The 19,124-nt window shown below is 32.0% G+C and overlaps 1 protein-coding gene across 4 annotated transcripts; it reads left to right on the top strand.

The window, feature by feature from the left end:
- Positions 1-642: 642 nt before the first annotated feature.
- Positions 643-8,651, top strand: LOC18592772 (uncharacterized). 4 transcript variants are annotated; one of them, XR_016027829.1, is made up of 14 exons: positions 643-904; positions 983-1,124; positions 1,196-1,261; positions 1,371-1,445; positions 1,698-1,795; positions 2,018-2,225; positions 2,329-2,426; positions 2,696-2,939; positions 3,352-3,468; positions 3,950-4,198; positions 4,305-4,366; positions 4,535-4,687; positions 4,860-4,977; positions 8,323-8,651. XR_016027829.1 is itself a non-coding variant. In XM_007019647.3 (12 exons), the coding sequence occupies exons 1-12, from the start codon at positions 797-799 to the stop codon at positions 5,010-5,012; spliced, it is 1,620 nt and encodes a 539-aa protein (XP_007019709.3). In that variant the 5' UTR covers positions 643-796; the 3' UTR covers positions 5,013-5,237. The 4 variants fall into 4 exon arrangements, 1 of the variants encoding a protein (XP_007019709.3); XR_016027830.1 differs by lacking the exon at positions 4,535-4,687 and having other exon boundaries at positions 4,272-4,366; XR_016027831.1 differs by lacking the exons at positions 4,305-4,366; positions 4,535-4,687.
- Positions 8,652-19,124: the final 10,473 nt, after the last annotated feature.

Below are 19,124 nucleotides of genomic sequence, written 5' to 3'. Positions count from 1 at the left end.
AACCCAAAAAACATGTTTGATAGATGATGAAAAACTCGTGTTTATATTTTCAAGACCCACCCCATTTCTTATTGATGTGGGATCAGTAATATTCAACCTTACCCAATTATGTAGAGGAGAAAGATTCTTACATTAGTCCGAGTCTACCTCGACCCTTGTACTTCTCATGGAGCCCATATCAGTGAAGATTCAGGTTTACTCTGATACCACTTGTCATGGGATAAGAACTTAAACCCAACCCCGTGTGATTTTTTAAGTTGGGAACATGGGCCCGTGCATTATAGGTTTACTTAAAACTCTATTTCAGAGCTTAAGACCACACAGGGTTAGGTTTAAGTTCTAACGTGTGACATAATACATGGATTGTATGTGACAATAAAAATTATTTATTTATAAAATTTATAAGAAATATAGTATAATAAAAAGTTTGATCAATAACGTTTCTAATAAAAATGATCTCATTTATAATTTTTTAACTAAAGATATTAGTTACAATATGTTGATGAAAATTATTACAAATAGGGGATTAATAAAGTTTCTTAATTAAATTAAATTAAAAAAGATGACACAACGGCAAGGGCAAGGGCAAAGGCAAGGCAGTTGAATTAATCTTTAAATTTAGTTACAATTTTTTTTGTTGTGAAGATGCGTAATAATTATTGTTATTGGATTAAAAAAAGGAAGACAAGAAGTGCAAGCGAAAGTGAAGAGTGGAATTTGAATTCCGCCAGGTCGGCGCCAATAATTCGAAGAAAAAGAAAAGGAAGAAGTTGATTGAAATTGGGCATTCTGGAGAATGGAAGAAGAGAAGAAGAGATGGAGCGTGACTTACACCAAGCACATCAAACAGAAGCGGAAAGTTTATCAAGACGGTTTCCTAGATCTTTACATTTCAACCAGCAAGGTTCGATTTTATGAGCAACGAATGAAAACACTAATCAATCTCTCGATTCGTTTCTAATAATTTGGGGAATGGGTGCAGCTGATGCTTTACGATGACTCCGAGAAGCTTCTGGAGTGCAGGATGCTGAGAAAAGATGAAGTTGTTAGCCCTGCCCAAACACTCTCTTTCTCTGCCTATCATGTGGACGTTGGCCTCCTCCACGGATCTCATTTTAGTTCTGGTACCACCTTCTTTCAATTGAATTGTTTCATATTTTCACTGAGAATTCTCACTGCGATTCTTTTGCTTCAGATGCTGGAATAAATAGCAACAAAGCAAGGCCAATCGATCTCAGCCCATCGCAAAAAATAATCAGAGGTTAGTTTTATTACTTGGTAAAATGTTTTCTATTACGATACTATTAATAATGTGATAGGCTGTAGCTGTAGCTGTGGCTGTAGCTGTTGTAACTTTGCTTACATTTCAGAGTTCAAGAAGACTGAACTACGGAAATATGGAGCTCCACAAACTAGTCCAACTACAATGAAAACTAGTGTGACAGGTCAGTTGATGACAATTTTCTTAAAATTATTTCTCATGCACTTGGATTTAGAACTAGATGGAGCATTTTGTAAATGTGTGATTGCTTTGCTATGCCTGTGCTCACCCTTGCTACAGATCATTCAGTTGTCATATTGCCACCAATAATCCACCCTGTTCCATGGTTTCTATAGGATCAATTTGCATTTGTCTCAGTGGAAGTTATAATTTGTTGTTTCTTCAGCAGGTTGATGTGTTCTCCTTTCTAATTTAGAATGGCAGGTCCTGTACACTACACAGCTAACTCAAAAATCAAAGAGGTATCATGATGGTTTCTTACGAGTCTCAGTTTGTGGATCTCTTGGGAGGCAGGTTAATAACAGAAGCTTCTATTTATATGATCTTCCTTAAAGTGCTGATTATTTAGATATATTAACCCTCTCGAAATCTCTAGATTCCTTTTACTATTACTATCTTTCTATATTCAGCAACACCGTTAGAGTTAGAGATCAATTCCCAAGTGATATTTTGTTGATAGAGGTTCTGTAGAAGCAAAGTTCATGTTTACAGCACCTGGTTTTACATTCCTTTCAGGTCGTGTTGTTTGATGAACACAGAAAACTCATAGAAAGCAGCTTTCTCAAGAGAGATGTAGTAATAAGATCTGGAGAATCAATACCTTTAGATGCTCATTTGGTTGAGATTGGTGAATGCAAAGGAAATGATAGCAGTAATGATGGGAAACTAGGAATAAGGCATGAGCAGAAGCATCAATCTGAAAGTGATGGAGCTTTTGGAAAAGGTTGGTGAGTCTAAACATTGCAAGTTTCTTGATAATTATATTATTTTCTAGCTTTTTTTCCACTCTCCTCCTTCTTCAGAGTAACGTGTCTTTTTCAATTTAGAATGGCAGGTCATGTACACTACACAAGTTACTCAAAAAGCCAAGAAGTACCATGATGGTTTCTTACAACTCACAAATTCTGGAACCCTGCAGAGGCAGGTCTATATTCACAATCGTCATGGCTTTTTTCTCCTTATCAGACTAATCTTCTTTGTCAGTTTTGAGAAATAAATTAGTCCATAAGTCTTTTTCCTTTTTTTGCTTTTCTATTAGCGGCTATTTGATATTTTTTTTGGGTCACCTTCTTCATAAGCTTGTTCCCAGTCTTGTAAAGTGATATAATTTGCTGATAGCTTAGTTCGATTCCATTTTTTCTCATCATAAATTATGGTTGATGCTCAGACTTCCTTCTTGGGTCTTTAATTCAGATTATGTTATATGATGGAAGCAAGAAACTAATAAATAGCAGATTCCTCAAGAAAGACGAAGTAATACAATCCGGTGAATCAATAGCATTTGATGCTCATTTGGTTGAGATTGGAGAACCTGAAGGAAACTATCAAGGCCTTATGGACTCAGATGTCCGTGTAAGCAATTCCAATATTGCTGGAAAAACAGGGCTGATGCACAGAGTGCAGAATTGTCTTAAAACCAATAAATCCTTTTTGAAAGGTTAGCTGGTGCCAGTTCTGATGACTTAAGTTGCATTTCTTATATGTCACTTTATTGAATTCTTTTCTTTGTATGTGTTGATTTTTGAAGGTAATTTTTGCCTTCCATGTAATCCCGAGTCTTACCATTGTTATGTACATAACACTCTCGAGAAAACTTTTGAGTTGATATAGCTTGTATATCTATTTTTTTCCTTTTATGGACCATGGTGTCTTAACTAAACACTTTCATTGTTCTTTATTCTCTTTCTTCTTTTCATATAGGATGTCTTATTTTTTAGTTCTAAGTTTTGAAGTTTTACTCTTTATCTTACTTTGTCTTATGTTTACAAGTATTTTTTTGTTGTAAGTTTGTAGTTCTATTTATGGGTCCTGGTATTCCTGTCTGAAAATGTTATGTCATCAATATGTAGGACAACCTCAAAAAAGTGCTTGTGCAAGGGGATATGCAGATCCAAGTTATAGCATCTCAAACATTGATGAGACAAAATTAAGTGAGAATGTATCTGCAAACAAGCCTTTACGTGATGGTAAATGCATTCTCACTTTGATTTGATCATCATATGTAACAAAACTAACAAATATAAAGAATTTTCTTTTCTCTTATACCTATTTTTCTTCCTTCTGTAAAATGACATCATACATCTCTTCCCATAATTATTCATATAAGATGTAAAAACTTGACAGCATGGATATTCTCTCACCAGGCCCAGGACTTGACTGGTCTTAATGCAAGTTATTGGTATATTTCTTCTGCTATGCAACACACCTGAGAATAAATTAAGGAATTTGGTACATGGTGCCTATATGGTACATACTGCTCGTATATAAACTTTTACAATAACTTAGATGCTTGCTAGGGTAAAAACAAAAGTTGGAAACTGGAAAAAAAAAAGAAGAACAAGTCAAATTGGGGTCTCATTGAAGGCCAATTCTTGAAGCAATCCATGATTCTGGTTAACACTGCTGCCTTGATGTCATAAGCAACAATCATATGTTTTACCTCTGCAGCTATTCAAATCCTGTCCATCCTCCAAAAACCTATTATGCAAGACAGCATTGCCACGGTGTCTATGGATAGGAACATCATGAATCCAGTTCCTAAGGAGCCTCAGAGTTCAGATTCTACTAGAAATATTCCTGAATGTAGTCAACCACAAAGGGTACCAATAGCAAATCATGGATCAAGTGAAAAACTGGATAAGAGGGAGTCAACTGAATGCATAAACATCCAAAAGTTCCCTCATCTCTATCCCAAAGGTAAGTTTAAATGCAATTATGTGCAATTGCAACTTTCTTTGCTTCTGGATTTTTCTAAATTACGTTTCTCTAGCTGTAACTTCCTGACTGGGGTTGGATTCTGTAGCAAAATCCAGTTGTAGTGGCAGTAAATCCCCCAAGAACAGTGAAGTTGGAAACACACATGAGGTTTGGGCTGTTTTTCTCTTATTCCTGTATTGCATCCTCAATTTTATTTTTTATTGCATGTACTATTTAACCCCAGCTAATTAATCCTGTATAATCAGTAAAAGCTTTATGGAGGCTTTGTGTTCTTTCTTTCCAATAGAAAGCCTTAGGATAGTTGAATGATTTCAGGTTCATTTGTATGCTGCTGCCACCAATAAAAGGATAGAAAACAAATCAGAAATGGAGGTGGTTATATTCAGCCACTGAGTGGCATGAGTTCTTAAACCGAACTTTAAGCACACAAATTCTCCATTTGGATAGGCATTCACATGGCATATTGTGGTGAGATGGTTAACCATATGAATACTCATAGGAGCTATTTTGGGCTTGCCTATCCTATGATCAAACTTGATGTGCTGTGCAATTGTTTCTTTAACCTTTTTTTTCGTCCTTAAGAAAAACCATTTCTTACAACTGATTTGGGAGCTCTTATAATGTGCAATGTTTCATGCAGACTGACTCAGACAATTTGGAATCAGCTGTTGGTTGCTCAAGTCCAATTATCCATACTTGTCAGGAGACAGTTGATATAACGAAGAATTCTGTTGAAGTCAAGATTTCAAGGGAAGCAGGTAAGTGCCCAAGTTTTAAACTTGGATTTGACTGAAGAGTGTTATATGAGGTTATTCTTGATAGAGTGCAGCACGAAGACAAATGAAATGCAGTAACGAAACTTGTTCACGGCCATTAATGTAGAGAGAAACATTAATTTTGAAATTGGTGCCTTGCATGTCTTTTTTGTGTACTTTTTTCATTTATCTGAATAGGAAGAATCTGCTACAAAGTATACACTATAGTAGATATTATTGTATGAAAATATCTTCCTTGAGTCCTTGGCTTTCTTAGTTGGGATTGTCACTTGATTTTATAATCGAAACCCAAAACTAGTGATGAAAAATTTAAGGGTTATAAATTTTCAAACAAAAAAATATTTTAAGGGTTATAAGTTTTGTGATCACTAGAAAACATGGTCATAAGATATGGGTGTGAAAGAAAGAAAGAATTATAGCTCTCTATTGCGTTATTTACTTTTTATCAGCTCATTTAAGGCTACGCACCTCTCTTTTACTTGATGCAAACAATCATTGAATTATGAAGATTTCAATGTCTTATGTTTGCCATGCGTTCATTTTAAAAAATATTAGTATAAGACATGATTACATTATAGAATTGATAATAGAAGGCATAATGTGTAGAGCACATTGTGAAATTTATAATGGTAATGTAGACATATTAGTTTAAGACATGACATGATTATATTAGAAAATGGTTAAAATATCCACTAAGTCTCTTTACTCATGTATTTTATTTAATTTAGTTTTTATACTCAAAATCGAAGCAATTTAGTCTCTTGATTTAACGAATTACTTTAGTTTAGTTCCTCCCTTTAACGATATTCACTTTTTTCGTTAAAAGAGATGACATAGGTGTTGACGTGATGCTGAAATGGCACACTTTGATGATGTGGCACCAACATGATCACGTGGCATCGATGTGATGTGACAATGTTGGTCTCAAAGAGTGTGCTAGAAAGGGGTGAATAGTATTTTTTGAATGTCACTAGAAATTGGTTCGTAGTTACGAGCTTGTAAAGGGAGTTGATGAGAAGAGTCTAAAGGTTGTTAGAGGAGTAACAAAGAGATGAAGTAGAGTAGACAATGCTTAACAGTTTATAATGGTTCGGTTTCTTTGGCTTACATTTACTACTTTGATATTTTAATCAAGGATTTTTAAATTGACTTACTAAAATTGGTGAAATTCCCAAGCTTCCATCAAGCTTTTACAATGACTTTTCACAAACCCAGCTACAACTTTTAATAATGTTTTTTCACGAGATCAACCAAAATCCAAAACTAACATTTTTTAGGCTAAGTTAGAACTTAGAATAACAATCTAGCTATCTCAAACTTGATCAACCTTTTAGAGTGCCTCGTACATTTTAAGTAATCAAGAAATACAAATATAAAGATGTATTTATGATCACTAAGCTGATCTAAATGGTACAAGATGAGGTGCTAATCTCTATTATAAAGATTGGAGTGAAATACGAGATGAAGTGAGAGGATTTTTGCTATTATTGGTTCCTTTTTGTTCTTGGTAGCATCTAATTTTCTTCTTAGCCATTGGAGATGTTTTTTACACTTGAAAAATCAGCTTTGATGGATGTTGACAGCTTCATATCTTTAGTAACAAGTTAAAATCATTTCTAGCCGTAAGTTTGTATTCAGAAATTTAAATTCAAAGTTTTTGACAGTGAGCTTTTAGCTAGCTAACCATACTTCTTAGTTAGTTAAGTCTTCTTTGTCTTGTAGCCTGCTTTACTCTATTAATCGATTAAAAAAGATTTTAACTGATTAAGAGCTTATTGTTTTTGGAGCAGCCAACTTTACCAATTTTTCTTTGTTTGATTAATTTTTCTCTTATCTTGGTAATGCTGATCTTCCTTTACTCTTAAAGAGCCATGGGATATGTTAGTCATCGAGATTTCTTAAATTATTCTTCACAAATTTGATTCTCTTTCTTTTAGATTTTGACTTTTGGATTTAAGTTGACTAACTTTTTTGGTTAACCGATTAAGAGGTTTCTGTTTGTAACTCATTTTGTGACCTTTTATTCTGATGAGTTTTGATGTTTGCTTTCAAGTGATTATTTTATTAAGTGACATACATTTTTATCCTACACACTCAAGTAGTATAGTCGAACATTAATAAATGGAAATGTTTTGTTATCATCAAAAACTTATAGAGTCAATAATTTTCTCCTTTTTTTGATGATGACAAAAAATCCCTTGATTTATAGCATAATGTCTTTACGTTTCTTTATATTGCATATGATGAGGAATTGCTCCCTTCGAGTGTGTGCTCCTCCTTAATGTGTGCATGATATTTCAAGTTATTTTTGTTTTCCAACTCAGTAGGGCAGTTAATTTTTATCTGTTTCTTAGTGCAAATAGTAAGTACTAATTCAGTACTATGAGACATTTAACAAAATACATTCATGAGTTAACATACAAACTTGCATAATTGTTAGTAATAAGTGAGAAGATATCATCAAGCATTTAGTAGATATCTCTTAACAAAATAACAAGATGTCATCAATAGATCATTATCAACAGATCATATCCATACTAAATCAAAATGTCATTAACAAGCCAACTATAATAACACAAAGACAACTAAACATCAGTGCTAATTACAAAATAACAGAATGTCATCAACAACTAAGCTTTAGTAGAGTTTGATTCTTAAATCATTATATTGTTACTTCTACTTTCTCCCCTCTTTTGTCATTAATAAAAGAAGGTGTCTTATGAAAAAGTTGATTCAAGAGGAGTTAGAGGAAAGGGTGGATTCATAGTGTTGAAGTGAACATTGATGGGTTTAAGAGATGATAAGGGTGATGATTTAGTGGATGAGGAATAAGAGGAGGAGAGTCTGAGACTTGGAGAGATTTTTGGTTGGAAGATTTAATTGAGGATCTAGCTTTGGTAGTCAACTTGGCAGACATTCTTCTTTTGAGGACCTTAGTTTTTGTTGCCATTGTTTTCTTTCTTTTTCTAGTAGGTTTGACTAGAGCTCGTGCAGATGCAGTTCTTTTCCCTTTCCCTTTGTCAGTAGGCTTACGTATGCTTGTAGTGTCAACTAAGCTAGGTGAAGTTTTTCCAGGTGCAGGTTTTCGTGCTTTGCTTTTTGTTGTTTCTTTCTCAACTTTTTCTTCTCTTACCATTTGATGAAACATATCCATAATTAAGATTTCCTCAGAATTTGTCAAAAATTTCTTTGTTTTCTCTGCTTCATCATGTTGTTGAAAATTGAAATTGTTGATGATGTCATCAAGAGAACCAATCACTTCTGTATCATCATTGTCTTCTTATTCTTCTCCAAGTTCAAGAACAGGTTGTTTCTTTGTTGTGGCAGGTTCAATTTCAGCACTTTCAGTTTGAGTTGCAAGATTCTTAGCAGTGTTTCTTTTTGGTTAGGACTTTGAGCTGTTGGAGTGCTTTCGGATGCAGGACCATATGGTGTTTTTCTTTTCTCTTTCACAATAGTGGCTAGGTTTTGTAGTTGTTTTTCAATTTTCAAAATTTTGATTGACTAATCATTTAGCTTACCATCTATCTTCATTAATAAATTGAAGATCATTTTATCAAAAATTGGAAGGGAGGTTATCTTGGTTTGATCAGAGGGAGGATTCTCTTCTTGGGGTTTTTTTTGGAATCTTAATAAATTTTTCTCTTTCAAGTTTATATCCCATTTGTCATAGAATTCCTAAATAAATGGCTTAGTTGTTGCTTTTGACCTTGTCCATTTGATATCCTGCACTTCAAATTCCTTTCTTTCTTACCAAGGAGGTACTGATGTTTTCGTAAGGCAGATTGATCTTATCTACACAACAAGTTTTTCTCATACTCTCAATCATAAACCTTTCAAGATTGAAGGGAGTTGCATTAAATGCAAGTTCCATCAACCACATGTCTTGAAGATTTACATAGCTAAAACTACTGCTTTGTCCATGAATTGTTGATGTAATAAAATAATGTAAAATCTTAGCTTGAGGGTTTTTGATGAAGCTTGCGTAGCTCCTGAAGGAGTACCTTTCCCTTTTTCTAGTAATAATTTTCCATAGGGATAAAGGATCATATTTTCCTACAATTTCATATTCCCGCATATCATATTCAATTTTCAACAGATTCCTCAAATCAGTATCAATGACTATGAATTCCTTTCCATTCAGAAACACATTAATACCATTATCAACAAAATCTTCCGGATCATCAAGCTCTATTTTATCCAGGGTAATGCCAGAATAAAATTCTTTGACTAGATTAGGACTATATGTTTTATTCTCAAAAACACTTAATTTCTTTAATTTGAGTTCCTCAAAATGTTCAAACAAACCTTTTAGATTTCAAGAACTTCATCAAGACTGTCCCAATCGATAAATTTGTCATAGGATATGGGAGCATTTTCAACTTTCTTAAATCTTTCCTCATGAATCTAATATCTAAACTTTGAGGATGCAGAGTTACCTTTTTTTGTTGAAGTTTCTCTTTTTAGCATCTTTCTTTGACCCCAATGGTTTCTCTTTCTATTTCTTTTTCATCTTTTTAGCCATTGGTTCTGAGTTGTTCTTTTTCCTTTTCTTTTGAGTCCTAGGTGATGGATTCTCCTTAATAGGACTTTTCCTTTGTTTCTTTTTTAGAGCATCACTTGGTAAGGAGGATTTGGCCATTGTTCTCGGTTGTTTTTGACTTAGGGTTTGAAGTGATGTTTGAAGAGTTTGAGAGGAGGAATTTGGGTTTTGAAGAGACAGATTTAGGAAAAGAGAATATGAATGGGAGATGGGAAGTTATGAAAAGTTATTAATTTCCTCCTTTAAATAGAGTTTGATTTCTGTTTTTTTGAAATTCAAAATTTCAACCCTAGATTAATTTTTTTACTATTTTAGTTTCAGAGTTAGATAGTTTTTTTCCCTTTTTGAGTTTCTTAATTGATTAAATCTTACATTTAACCAATTAAGTCAAGCACTTTGAATATATTGATCAACATAGAATGTGTTAATCGGTTATATGATTTTCTTAACCGATTAAGTCTTTACTGACTTGTTTGATTTATTTAAAATATGCAAAGGGTAACTCAATCAGTATATGCCTTTAGTTTAAGAGATACTTCTAACAAATCACTTAACTTATGTAAGGTGAACTCAAAAGATTTATCTAAAGCTTATTTACATTAAGCATCCTCAGTTATCTTCTAATTTTGGAAATCATTCTTCATTTAAGGGTTTTGTGAAAATATCGGACAATTGATGCACAATATCAACAAGTTCAATCTTAATGTCTCTTCTAAGCACATGATTTTTAATAAAGTGATGTCGAATTTCAATGTGTTTGGTTCTAGATTGCTGAACTAAATTTTTAAAGATGTTTATAGCACTTGTGTTATCACAAAATATGTATATATAATGCATGATTACTCCAAAATCCTTTAACTGTTGTCTAATCCATGTAATTTGCGCACAGCAACTTCCTAAGGATATGTATTCAGTTTCAACTGTAGATAGTGCAACAAAGTTTTGCTTTTTACATGACTAAGATACAAACATATTTCCAAGGAATTGACAAGTGCCATTAGTGCTTTTTCTTATTTGTTTTACTTCTTGCGAAATCAACATCAGAGTATCCAATGAGATTAAAATATGATTCTCTTGGATACCATAACCCTAAACTTTGTGTGTCCAAGAAGTACCTAAAGATTCTTTTCATAGCAGCCAAATGTGATTCCTTGGGATGTGATTGAAATCGTGCATACAAGCATACATTGAACAGTATGTCAGGTCTATTGGTAGTTAAGTAGAGTAAAGAGCTGATCATATCTCTATGGAGCTTTTGATCAACACTTTTTCCTTTCTCATCTTTATCAAGCTTGATGGAGGGACTCATTGGTGTGCCAATTGACTTTAGCTTCATCGCATCAAACTTTTTTAAGATTTCTTTTGTGTATCTTTCTTGAGTGATGAAGATGTCATCCTCACCTTATTTGATTTGAAGACCAAGAAAAATTTTTAGTTCACTTATCATGCTCATTTCAAGCTCACATTGCATTTCTTTAGCAAAGTTCTTACACAAAACTTCATCAGTAACACCAAATACAATATCATCCTCATAAATTTGAACTATGATTAAATGATTCAAGCATTTCTTCATAAATAGGATTGTATCAATATTTCCTCTAATGTAACCTTTTTCAACCAGAAATTTTGGAAGTCTTTCATACCAAGCTCTTGGAGCTTGTTTTAGTCCATATAAGGCCTTATGTGATTTATAAACATAATTAGGCTTTTCAAAATCTTCAAAACCAAGGAGTTGTTTGATATAAACTTTTTCTTGAATGAAGTCATTTAAAAATGCACTGTTCACATCCATTTGAAATACTTTGAAATTCGTGAAACATGCAAATGTAAGTAATAATCTTATGGCCTCTAACTTGGCAATAAGAGTAAAGGTTTCATTATAATAAATATCTTTTTTCTGATTATATCATTGAGCAATTAGCCTAGCTTTGTTTCTTATTACATTACCTTGTTTATCTACCTTATTTCTAAACACCAATTTGTACCAACAATTGGGTGATTGGATGGTCATAGGATCAATGTCCAAACTCTATTTTTTTCAAATGTCAAGCTTTTCTTACATTGCCAACATCCAGCTTTCTTCTTTTTTTGCTTCTTTGAAATTTTTAATTTCAACTTGAGAAATGAAGGCCAAGTACTCACATGTTTCTTTAAGTCTTCTTCTTGTCCTAACTCCTTTTGAAAGATCACCAATGATTTGCTCTTGTGAGTGGTTTTGACATATTTCTAACTTTTTGGAATATCATTGTGTTGGTTTCAATTCTTTGCAGATCTTTTAAAGGTGGAACTTTTGCTTCTCTTTCATATGAGTTTTCTTCACTATTTTTCTTGTTCTCCAAGCTCATTTCTTCCATTTGTTTTTCAATGTCTTTTGCATCATCATCATCAGCAATTGCTTGCTTTTGCACAGTATTAGTTTCATCAAAAACTACATGAATAGATTTTTCAATTATTAAAGTTTTTTTTGTTAAAAATTTTATATGCTTTTGAACTTAATGCATATCCTAGAAAGATTGCCTCATCACTTTTAGCATCAAATTTTTCAAGAGTGTGTTTTTCATTATTTAAAACAAACATTTGCTACCAAAACTTCTAAAATGAGAAATATTTGGTTTTCTACCTTTGTATAATTCATAAGGAGTTTTGGATATAATAGCCCTTATTGAAACTTTGTTGAGAATGTAGGCTGCTGTATTGACAACTTCTACCTAAAAATAGTTTGTGCATATTTGGCCTAGCTTTTTTTTAGTTTATCTACCTCTTAAAAGCAAAAACCAGGCCAAACAAAATATTTTGAGAAGCTCTTAAAAAAAATAACTTTTTTTAAGAACAAAATTTTTAAAAAAAGATCTTCAAAAAAACTCCAGGGATGAGCTTTTTCTTCTCTTTTTTTAAAAATACATTAAATTTTAAAAAATACCCCTCTCTCAATTAATCTCCCTCACCTCTCATTTTACAAATTACCATTCTTCAACGTAAAATCACGATTTCCCTCTTTTCTATCTCTCTCTATAAAAACTAATAAAAAAAAAAAAGACCTAACAACAGAATATCAAAATCTAAAATTTTTTTGTTCTTACAAAGATTAAGAGAAAAAAAAATCTAAAATTCAAAATTGCTTCAAATACTATTTAAAGATTTTCTTTCTTTTTCATCAAAAAGGATTTTAATATTAAATACATTGTTTCCTCTTTTCTCTTCTTTTTTTGAAATTGAAGCATCATGGTTCGATTGTTTGTTAGATCAACAAAAATCTAATACTATTACTACTATACAAGTTTAAAAATTATTCTTTTTTTTATTGATTTCTTTGATTTTAACATCTGAAATTATATACAAACTTGAAGCATTACATTGTAGCTTATTAGGTGATTGAAGATGGCATGAATACCCTTTACGGTAATTTTAATCAAAATTAGAGCTTATATAATTTATTTTGTTAAACAGTTTACCAAACAGTTTTAGCTTAATTCTAAAAGCTATTATTTTTTCATAAGAGCTTAATAATAACTTTTAAGTTAAAAAAAAACTAGGTCAAACAGGCTCTTTGGTAAATTATTTTCACAAATCATGGTTCGAGCCATTTCCTTTAAAGTTCAATTCCTTTTCTTAACAAGTCCATTTTGTTGATGTGTCCTAGGTGCAGAAAAGTTGTGATCAAAGCCATTTTCATTACAAAAATTTTCAAATTCGTTTCCTTCAAACTCACTACCATGATCACTTTTAATGCTGACAATGAGGAGTCTTTTTTCATTTTAAACTCTTTTACAGTGACGTGCATCATTTTTGTAAGCAAGCAAGTAGACTCAAGTATATTTGGAATAGTCATTGACTATAATAAAACCATACGATTTACCTTTTAAACTTGTCATGTTAATTGGACTAAATAGGTCTATATGTAACATTTCAAGAGGTCTAGAGATTGAGATGATCTGTTTAGTTTTGAATGATGCTCTAACTTGTTTTTCAAGTTGGCATACATCATAAATTTGATTATTTTCAAATTTAATTTTAAGAAGTCCAATAACTAGATTTTTTCTCATCAATTTTGAAATGGTATGCATGTTTGCATGTCCAAGTCTTCGATGGCATAACCAACAGTCATTCTCATCATTTATCATGAGACATGTCTCACAATCTAGTTCAAGATCTTCAAGAAAAACAACTTACATATTTTTTATTCTTTTTCCTATAAATGCAATTTTGTTGGTGCTAATATCTATAACTTCACATTTAAGTGAATCAAAGCATACTTTAAAGCCTTTGTCACACAATTGACTAATACTTAATAGATTATGCTTTAAGCCTTTAACAAACAGAACATGAAAAATTTGAGCATGATAATTTTTACCAATTGTTCCTATTCCATGAATTCTACCTTTTGAATCATCTCCGAATGATACTGTACCACATTTTTTCTTATCCAATTGAGTAAACAGCATTTCATTTCCTGATATATGCCTTGAGCAACCATTGTCCATGTACCATGATTGCTTTTGCTTTAGTTGAGCTTTTAAACATCTGTCTTCTTGGTTTAGCTCAATTTACAAAACAAGGTTTTAGTCTTTCTTAATAGGTACCCATATCTTGATGGGTTCTTGAAAGTTAGTTGATACATGAAAGCCTTTTGGTACCCAAATTAGTTTTGTTCTTTGAGTGGTTTTTCTTTTATGACATTTATAAGAAAGATGACTTGTTTTGCCACACATATAACATTTTGATGAGAAACCATGAAAATTTCTTTTAAAGGTTGTATTTCTTCTTAAGGTTTCTCTTATTATGACTTTAAGAGCAATGTTTTCATCAATTGCCTTTTGCAGTGTCTCATTTCTGTTTTCAAGTTCCAATTTCAAAAGTTCAGAGTCTGTTTTTGAATGTTTTATTTTAATTTGAAGAATATTGCTTTGTTCAAAAACAAAGTTGAAATCATATCTTAACTTTTCTAGTTCATTCTTAAGTGATATAGTCTTCTTTTTTTTTTTAGACTCATATATTTGAGTGCAAGTTTTTCAAATTCATCATATAAGCATTTATATTATTCTTGTAATTCATCAATTGAAATATCATAAGGAGTAGAAGATACTTCAGGTTTATCATTTTTGGCCATCAGGCAGAAGTTTGCTCTCTCTTCCATTTTCTCTTCATCAACTTCTAAACTTGATATATCATTGTCAGACTAGGTTACAGCCATCTTAGCTTTCTTTGATTTTCTGTTTTTCTTAGGAGTTTCCTCCTTGAGCAATGGGCATTCCGATTTGAAGTGACCAAGTTTCTTGCACTCCAAACATATAATGTTTTCTTTTTTGTTAGATTCATTTTTGTTTTTGACTTTTCATGAATAACATTGATATCTTCTATAGCTTTTTTGACTAAGTCTTCTATCTCTTTGTCCCATAAGTTTTTTGAATCTTTTTGCTACCATGGCCAGCTCTTCATCATCTTCACATGATAGATTCTCTAACTCTTCTCAAGAGTGCTTACTTTTAGAGTAATGCTTTTTTTCCTTTCTTTGGCTTCTTTTTTGTCTTCTTCTTCCTCTTCTTTAAGCTCCAGCTCATGAGTGAGAAAAGAGCTGCAGATTTCATCAAGAGTGATAACATTCAAATCCTTAACCTTTTGAATAGCAGTCACTTTGGGCTTCCAATTCTTAGGTAAGTTTTTGAGAAGTCTTTTGATAAGTTCGTGTTCAGGAATAGGCTTACTAAGCTTATGAGTGATGTTCGTGAACCTATCAAACATGCTGGTGATATCTTCATTTGGTTTCATTTTGAACATTTCCTAGTTGTGGGTTAAGAGAGCAATTTTAGACTCTTTAACTTGTGAAGTTTCTTCATGAATAATTTTAAGTTTGTCCCAAACTTGCTTGGCAGTGATGCGACTTGACACTTTGTTAAATTCAGTGAGAGTCAAGGCACAATGTAGAGTATTTATTGCCTTGTAATTTGTTTGGACCTTTTTTGTTTCAACTTCAGTCCATTTTGCTCTCAATTTAGGAATTCTTTCAATGGCCAGGACATTAATGGTAGAGGGAAGGTAAAGTCCATCAGTGATGACATCCGGCATTTCATAATCAATAGCTCTTATGTATATTAATATTCTAGTACTCCAATAAGGTCATTCGATCCATCAAACAGAGGTGGTCTGTTTGTAGATTATTTTTCAGCAGCAATAGATTTTTGTAAAGCCATTTGGATCTTCTCTAAGGATGTTAAGCCTTAAACAAAGAGGGTATGGCTTTGATACCACTTGTTGGTCCCAAAGAGTGTGCTAGAGGGGGGTGAATAACACTTTTTGAATGTCATTAGAAATTGGTTCGTAGTTACGAGCTTGTAAAGGGAGTTGATGAGAAGAGTTTGAAGGTTGTTAAATGAGTAACAAAGAGATGAAGTAGAGTAGACAATGCTCAACAATTTATAGTGGTTCAGTCTCCTTGACTTACATCCACTATTTTGATCTTTCGATCAAGGATTTTTAGATTGATTTACTAAAATTGGTGAAATTTTCAAGTTGTCACCAAGCTTTTACAATAACTTTTCACAAGCTTAGTCATAACCTTTAACAATGATTTTCCACGAGATCAACCAAAATCAAAAACTAACTTTTCTAAGGTTAAGTTAGAACATATAACAACAACTAAGTTATTCCAAGCTTGATCAACCTCTTAAAGTGCCTCACACACTCTAAGTAATCAAGAAATACAAATATGAAGATGTACCTACGATCACTAAGTTGATCTAAATGGTACAAGATGGAGTGCTAATCTCTATTACAAAGATTAGAGTAAAATACAAGAAGTGAAAGGATTTTTGCTATTCTTGGTTCTTTTTTGTTCTTGGTAGCATCTAATTTTCTTCTTAGTTGTTGGAGACGTCTTTTATACTTGAAAAATCAGCTTTGATGGATGTTGATAGCTTTAGACCATTGGAAATAGTTTAAAATCTTTTCTAGCCGTTAGTTTGTCTTCAGACATTCAAATTCAAATTTTTGACAGTAAGCTTTTAGCTAGCTAGCCATACTTCTTAGTTAGTTAAGTCTTATATGTCTCGCAATCTATTTTACTTTGTTAATCGGTTAAGAAAGATTTTAACTGATTAAGAGCTTATTGTTTTTGGAGTAGCCAACTTCACTAACTTTTCTTTGTTTGATTGATTCTTCTTAGCTTGGTAATGTTGATCTTCCTTTACTCTTAAATAGCCATGGGATATATTGGTCACTAAGACTTCTTAAATTATTTTTCACAAATTTGATTCGTTTCTTTTTAGATCTTCACTTTTGGATTTTAGCTTACTAACTCTCTTGTTTAATCGACTAAAAGGCTTCTGTAACTCATTTTGTGATCTCTTATTTTGATGAGTTTTGATATTTACTTTCAAGTGATTATTTTATTAAGTGATATACATTTTGATCCTGCACACTCAAGTAGTATAGTTAAACATTAATAAAAGGGAATGTTATGTTATTATCAAAAACTCCTAGAGTCAATAAGCAATGCCATGTGGCACTCATATGATGATGTGGTAATATTGTGTGGCATTGACATGTTGACGTGTTGGTGCCACGTGGCAGATCAAAAAATTTTCAAAAAAATTTGTGTCACGTCATAAAGATTAAATTGAATAAAAATATATAGTATATAGACTAAATTGAATAAAATTGAGATGTTGAGGGATGAAATTGAAAACTAAGTCAAATAAATTTTAAATTTTTATACTATTATAAATAAAAAAAGAATTTATTTAGTTTTTTATATTAATTTATTTCAATATTATGCAAGTTATTCATCTAAATTTGACTTTAAGTATGAAATTTTTATAAAATTCTTTTTTATAGAAAGAGAATTCAAATTTAATTTTTGCAAAGAAGATATATTAATTGACATATGCTAGAATTAAAAAATTAAAAAAATATATTTTTTAACACCATAAATATTTTATATTTAAATATTTAGTTTATTAATAAGAATATTTATTATCTACTTAAATATTTGTATGTTTCAAATATTTTTTTAATTTAGTCTCTCAACATTTTAATTTTGTTCAATTTAATCCTTATAAAGTGATAAATTTTTTTAAAATTTTTTTTTGATTTGTGCACTGACACGTAAACATGTTAGTGTTATGTCATCATATTTTTATTATGTGACACTGTCACGTCATCATATCTATATCACGTGGCATGCTACATCATCATATTGGTATTACGTAATTAAAATGTGTCACGTAAAAGCAACATCAACGTTGACATCATCTCGTTTAACAATAAAATTAGATGTCATTAGATAGAGATATTAAATTAAAGTAATTTCAAAAATAAAAAATTAAATTACTTCAATTTTAAATATAAAAATTAAATTAAATAAAATATATAAATATAAAAATTTGATGGATATATGATTACTAGAAAATTGATAGTATCGTACATTTTATCAAAAAATAATTTTATTGAAGTGAAGTGAAATGAAAATATCCCAAATATTGATAGAAATTGAAAGAAGAAAATCTTTGAAGTGATTGTGGGCAATGGGTAATAGTTTGGGCAATTGTAATGAACAATTAAACTAGTACAAGTAGATGTATTGAAGATAAGATTTTAGTCAAAGTCATCATCTAAATAATGAACGGATATCAGCTTTTTCAGTAACAGGTGCTGCCGCTCCTGCCACTGCCAATGTGCCGGCTGTGCATTACTATACTAGGAATAAGACTGAGCGCATTTTAATTGTGTTAAAGGAAGAGAGGAACATCTACACCCACACTGGGCTTGTTTTACTTTTATTTATTTTAATATTTTTTTGATATAGCTCCGGATCTTATCTCTATATTCCCACTTTGTGTGAGAGATATGAGAGGTATCTTCATCATGACAAATCCTGCAGCCTGTAGGCACCCCCACCAAGCAAAGTGACATAAAATTAATGTTATCAAAAGCTGAATGTGGGCCTCCTCTCAACGCTCAACTCAATCAAATCCTTTCTTTCAATTTATATTTGGCTTTAGGGTTGTGTTTAAATGTCTACTAGAGAATGCATTGCATGCAGAGTTTCTAGCAAATTAAATTATAGTCTTGTCAACTTGGATGATAGTAGGAATTCATATCTTGTGAAAGGGTACTTCAAACTAACCATAGCTATATTACAGTGGAGATGCTTCATCATAAAAAGCGAACAAGGAGGAGAATGAGTAATTTGATCCACCACCTTGCATAGTCATAGATGATAAGTGAAGAAACCATGAGCAAAGAGCAAGGTAAACAAGTGTGAAAAACAAGCTAAAAACGAAAACCATAATAGAGAATGGCAAACCCGCTGATAAAGTGGAGCTCCATGGCCTTAATTTTCAACTTGATTAAGAACACAGGTTGAAGTAGGAAATTAATCAAAAGTTTGAGGGTTGATTTTACAAAACCAATCATTTAATTTATCCTTTAAGTAATAGACTACTTCAGCATTTCTTTTGAACTTGGTATTGATGCCTAGACTAATTAGAAGATGAGAGACAAGTCCCGACCTCCTTTGTTAGTGGACAGTCGTGGGCTTGTTCCATCACTAGAAAAGGGAGTATAAATACCATCATTTTATATTTGATCT

The sequence above is a fragment of the Theobroma cacao genome, chromosome 8 (genome assembly GCF_053813885.1).
Source record: "Theobroma cacao isolate CCN51 chromosome 8, ASM5381388v1, whole genome shotgun sequence".
Classification (NCBI taxonomy): Eukaryota; Viridiplantae; Streptophyta; class Magnoliopsida; order Malvales; family Malvaceae; genus Theobroma; species Theobroma cacao.
Note: the sequence above shows the minus strand (reverse complement) of the source record. Positions and strands in the feature narration are given on the sequence as shown.